The 5,238-nt window shown below is 34.1% G+C and overlaps 1 protein-coding gene across 2 annotated transcripts in view; it reads right to left on the bottom strand.

The window, feature by feature from the left end:
- Window positions 1-2,185: 2,185 nt before the first annotated feature.
- Window positions 2,186-5,238, bottom strand: part of SLAIN1 (SLAIN motif family member 1) — a 32,552-nt gene continuing 29,499 nt past the window's right edge. For both annotated transcript variants that reach the window (XM_072410917.1, XM_072410928.1), the window contains one exon: window positions 2,186-3,123. In XM_072410917.1, the coding sequence (XP_072267018.1) occupies window positions 3,048-3,123 (76 nt within the window). In that variant the 3' untranslated portion in view covers window positions 2,186-3,047. The remainder of the gene's footprint in view (window positions 3,124-5,238) is intronic.

The following is a 5,238-nucleotide window of genomic DNA, read 5'->3' as shown; positions in this document are numbered from 1 at the left end:
CGGTTCCCCCATAATCCACAGATTGCACACCACAGCCTGTTTGTAGGGAGACATCACCAACTGTCAGGGTTGCAGCAGACAACCGCTTTTGTCCTACTTCAGCTGGTAATGTATGCACCTTTGTAAAAGAAATCCGGACACCTGGTGACAATACATGTCATCCCATCCCATAGACTGTACTAAATATCTATTCTGTATTGTGACAGCTATTCAACTAAAAAAAGAATTAAACTCATTATATTGTTACAACACAGTGAGCCCTTGATGATACAGTTCCTCTAGAACGTGCTGAGGGTTCCGTGAGAAATGAGCAGTTTGTGCCTCTCAGGTTAGTTTAAATTACACCTGTTTTGGCTATCTGTAAGAGTGACATTCTTCCCACTGGCCAGCAATTTTAGAGGAATTTTCTCACTGACCGCCACACTAATGTAGTGTGAGCTGTGGATATTGTAAATATAGCAGGGTTTGAGACCTTCAAGGGTCCCGATGGTAAAACGATCAAGTAAGGCTGAACCACAGATATATATATATATATATATATATATATACACACACACACATATATATATATATATACACACACACACATATATATATATATATACACACACACACATATATATATATATATACATACACACATATAAATATTTCAGTTGAAGGTATTACCAGTGGCCCAAATAATGAAGGATCAATGATATTAGGAGTATGAAATAAGTTTTACATATTTATATGTATCTGTTTGCTAAGAAAAGGGGAGTGTGTTTGAATATAATTCTAATATATAATGGATGGCATGGGATGCTTAGTGGCAAGGAATGGTTCTAGGGATATTACAAAAAGGATAGACGGGATTCCTTTTCAGGTGTCAATGTAGACGTATGTGTATTGGTATTGATTAAAAGTACCATTAATTATTAGAAACAAGATAAAGAATCCCAACCTTTTTTTTTAGGGCCTAGGTGTATTAGGAATATGTAATCCCAGCCTGCATGGGAAGGTTTGATGTATGACTGCAATGGTTTTTGAGGGAATTTCCACTCACTTTCATTCCAGTATAAAAACAAAATTGATCTGGGAAAACTTTATAAAGAAACAAGTCTGAAGTCCGCATGCAAAGACCTTGAAATACTGCTGGGTTTTCAAGCTTTGTGTGTTAAGGTAGAGATGGGAATTTAGCATTTTTTTAAAAAAATATGTATGATCCTTTAATCCTTTTTGCATAAGTTCATTGTAAAGTGTATTATGTTTAACTTTAAAAAAAAGTTTTTGATAAACATCACAAAAGGATTTAGCTATTGCAGTAGTAGCACGTACAAGGGTGTCCTTGTATGCAGAGATAGTGGCAGGGTCATTTTTTTCCATGCTCCAAATAGTAATGATCTATTTAGGAGTAGAAGTTGTGTGTATGAGAGTACTACAGGTAGTTTTTATGATGTGGTAAAAGTGTTTTCCAAATGCATACTATTAGCAATTTTATAGAGAAGTTTTCTGAACCCTTTCTCCAGAGGTTGCCAGGGGCTCCAATGAGTAATGTGTGTCTCCCATGTTAGCTTAAGTGACACCAATGATATTTTTGGCTATCTGTATGCATGACATTCTTCCCACTGACCTAATATACTGTGATATGTGGATATGGTCATTTCTCAGGGGTTTCCTGAAGACCTAAAAGTTTTTTCAAGGGTTCTCCCATGGAAAATGGTAGTAAAAGTTGTAACCCTTTACTGTTTCTACTAAAAAAAAATGTTTTTGTCAGTTTCTGCTAAACTATTTCATCACTTTGTACTGGCAGAAAGTGGCAAAATGCTCAGTAGTTCTTTCCCAACTGCCTGCTTACATATTTCTCCTATAATTATCTCTTTTTACTTTGTAGTGTTTGTCCTTTCTAGAAAAACATTTGTGCCGATTTGCCACTGAACTAAATCTCAGGAAGAGCCAGTCCCCTAACACAACAACCTACCAACATACATTAAATGCACATATAATCTTAAGGGAAGGTAGTTGTTGTTCAATGTTCTGGAAACAAGGCGTTTCCAGAAATGTTTTGGGCATCAAACCTTCATAAAATATTTTATTAAAACTGGCCAATAAGTAAAAATTTAGTTTAACTGAATTACCACTTAGCAATTCTGTAAATATGAACCTGCTAGCAAGTTGTACTTAAGCTTATGAAATAAATCAGGCATTGCTGAAAAATATTCTTTATTACTGAAACATTCCAAAACAGCAGTATACAGATGTCAATATTATGAAATCATATACTGTCTTATTAAAGCATTAGTGCAATTTAATTCTGTAAAATGCTTATCAAAAGGTTTATGTCCATTGAGAGCATTGATCTTCAGTATTTTGACAGAAAAAACCCAGCCCACACTGCAGTAGAAGTGCAGTAAATCCAATATTATTCAGAAGAAAACATTCAATAGTTAAACAATAAATTAACATGAAACATAAAAAGAAACAAGAGACAAAATGTGGTTGTACAGACTGTGACAGTGACTTTCCTCCTTGTACCCTTGTGCTTTGCAACAAGAAATACATTTAAGTATGTTTTCAATTATTCCTAAAGGAGGATACCAAATTATTTAAAAAAAATGCACTTAAAACTATTTTCTGTGGCACAAAAGTGAAGCAGCATCTCAGATTGTGGTTAATCATTCTATACACAGAACCTTTACATGGTGTGTAGTATTGTAATGCTCCATTGTACAAGAAAAGGTAAGTGCGTATACAGAATAACAGTAAAGTGACTAATAAAATAAAAATGTTGTGTACCAAATTCTTTTGAGTATTTTCTGTTGCATATGTCTGTTGTACAGTGTTAATAAATAATACAGTTTTTGTTGTGAAAATCCATTTAGCATTTCACGTCAAACATTAAAGAGCAACATTGTCTTTGACAGTTCTCTTACATAACACATATATTACAAATGATAAAACCTCAGGGAGATGTGTTGTCTTACACTATTTTTACCCAGCCCGCTGGGAAAAAACACACACCGAATAAAATTGCTTTTATTTAAGTGTAAGCTCATCATTCCAGCAGATCAATAGCACCCATCTCTCCAGTTTCCATCTCGCAGTGTGCTCAGTGATGATAGAGTCTTCGGTGGCTGAATAAAACTGCGTGGAATAGAACACAATAATTAGTACCCAAAGTAGAAATGATACTGTAAATACTCAATTTAAGTTATTGACTTATTAAACTTAATTTATTATTATTTAGTTTGTTTTAACCATACCTTCATGATGATATTTGTGTAAACAGATTTGTAAGTTCTCCTTCCAGTGTTTAAGCTCCTGAGTGGTAACCCCGAGTGTGGCTTGGGGTTAAAAAAAAAAACACAGATGATAGCGGTAACCCTGAACCACACTCGGGGTAGCTACAAACTACTACTTTTACAAAATAAAAAGTAAACACTTACCTAATCCCACTGGCATCCTCCAGTGTCCTGCCAGTTGGATTGCATCCTCGGGCCATGTCATCTTTGTCTGATTGGATTTATTACAAAATAACTGTATTGAATCCAATACAAAGTAATCATTATAATATATATATATATATATATATATATAGAGCTACTGTACAGTTACATTACAGGTTTCAGTATTGTTGATTTATTTATGCACCCTTAAACAGAATTTTGTGTTTTTTTATTTAAAGTTAAATATTACATTTATTTAGAATTACAGGCCTACAATGTAAAATAAATTTTCATGAAAGACAATGTACCGCTTTTAGACGTATAAATCCGGACAGAAATGAACCGCTCAGGGGGTTAACCTGTATGTCAGACAGTTCTGTAAGCCACAGTGGCTTTTAAAGCAAACATCACTAAAATGTAGGCATCTCACAGTACCTTAACTCCCTTACCTGCAAGTAATTCTATATTTTCACGATGGCTGGGACTGACTGTGAAAGGAAAAAAATATCATCTTTTATAGTTTTCATGTCCCTATCTCTACCCCACTTAAAAAAAAAAAAAAAAAAAAAAAAAAAAAAACAGGGATTTTTTTGGCGTCAAAATCAAAACCCATTAGTGCAATATTCTGTAAAGAACAAAAATCCAAATATTTAATAATATGAATACACAAAATGATACAAAGCTAGTTTGTAGCCATGTTTAGGCTATATTGGCATTATTATATTGATTAGTATTGTATGGTCACTTTTTTCTTTAGTGGGTTATTGTCTTAAGTGCTCCTAAAGAAGCAGTATATCCCTCTGCAAAATGTATCGAGACAAACTCTTATGTTTAGGCAATGTGGAATATGTAAAAGGATATCTCTCCGAGACAATAAGTGCTATGTAATTTTATCAGTTAAGCTTTTTATGATTTTATTTTTACATTATAATTGGGTTTTTATTTCTTCACAGATTCTTTTACCAATGGGTTTTGATTCCAATGTCATAAAAAACACATGTGTTTTGTTTTTCTGCTACTGAATGTTTAAGTAATTTAATACTTACCTCTCCTGCTGCCTGGGCCACTGATTTCAGCAGCAGATACAAAGAGTTTATCCAATCTACAAATTTTATACTCCAGAACACAAAAAAGATTCTGTATGCCAATGGTAAACTTATCTGAAAGTTTATTCCTCACTGTACTAAAAATATAAACATACTGTGTTCTGACAGGAAGTGATTGGGAAAAAACCCAACAAACAGAAACGCTGACTGTTCTCTGCTTCAACTATTTTCAACTCTGTCCATTGACTGATGAAGAAGAATAACTAAACAGATTATTCTAACTGTGCACCAAGGCAGAAGTGTGTGCAACTCATGGGACTGGCAGACAACAATTACAAATCCTTCAACAGAAATAACGACATTAAAGACATTACCATCTTCATAAAATGGCAATTAGCTGAAATGATCATCAATTTTGTGAATGATTTACTGGCGATTACTTCTGCTTACCAGAAGTTTAAAATATACCACATTTAAAAAGTGTCAAAATTTACACTTGTGCTATTTTAGATAAAAGGGTAAGGGTGTTTGTGTGTATATACCGTATTTTTCGCCGTATAAGACGCCCCGGAATATAAGATGCACCCAATTTTAAAGTAGGAAAATCTAGAAAAAAAAAAAAAGATTCTGAAAGATTATTCCCCTTCTGATCACTCATGTGCCATTCATAGCGTATTCCCCTTCTGATCACTCATGTGCCATTCATGCCAGTATTCCCCTTCTGATCACTCATGTGCCATTCATGCCAGTATTCCCCTTCTGATCAC

This window comes from Pyxicephalus adspersus, chromosome 1, assembly GCF_032062135.1.
Source record: "Pyxicephalus adspersus chromosome 1, UCB_Pads_2.0, whole genome shotgun sequence".
Classification (NCBI taxonomy): Eukaryota; Metazoa; Chordata; class Amphibia; order Anura; family Pyxicephalidae; genus Pyxicephalus; species Pyxicephalus adspersus.
Note: the sequence above shows the minus strand (reverse complement) of the source record. Positions and strands in the feature narration are given on the sequence as shown.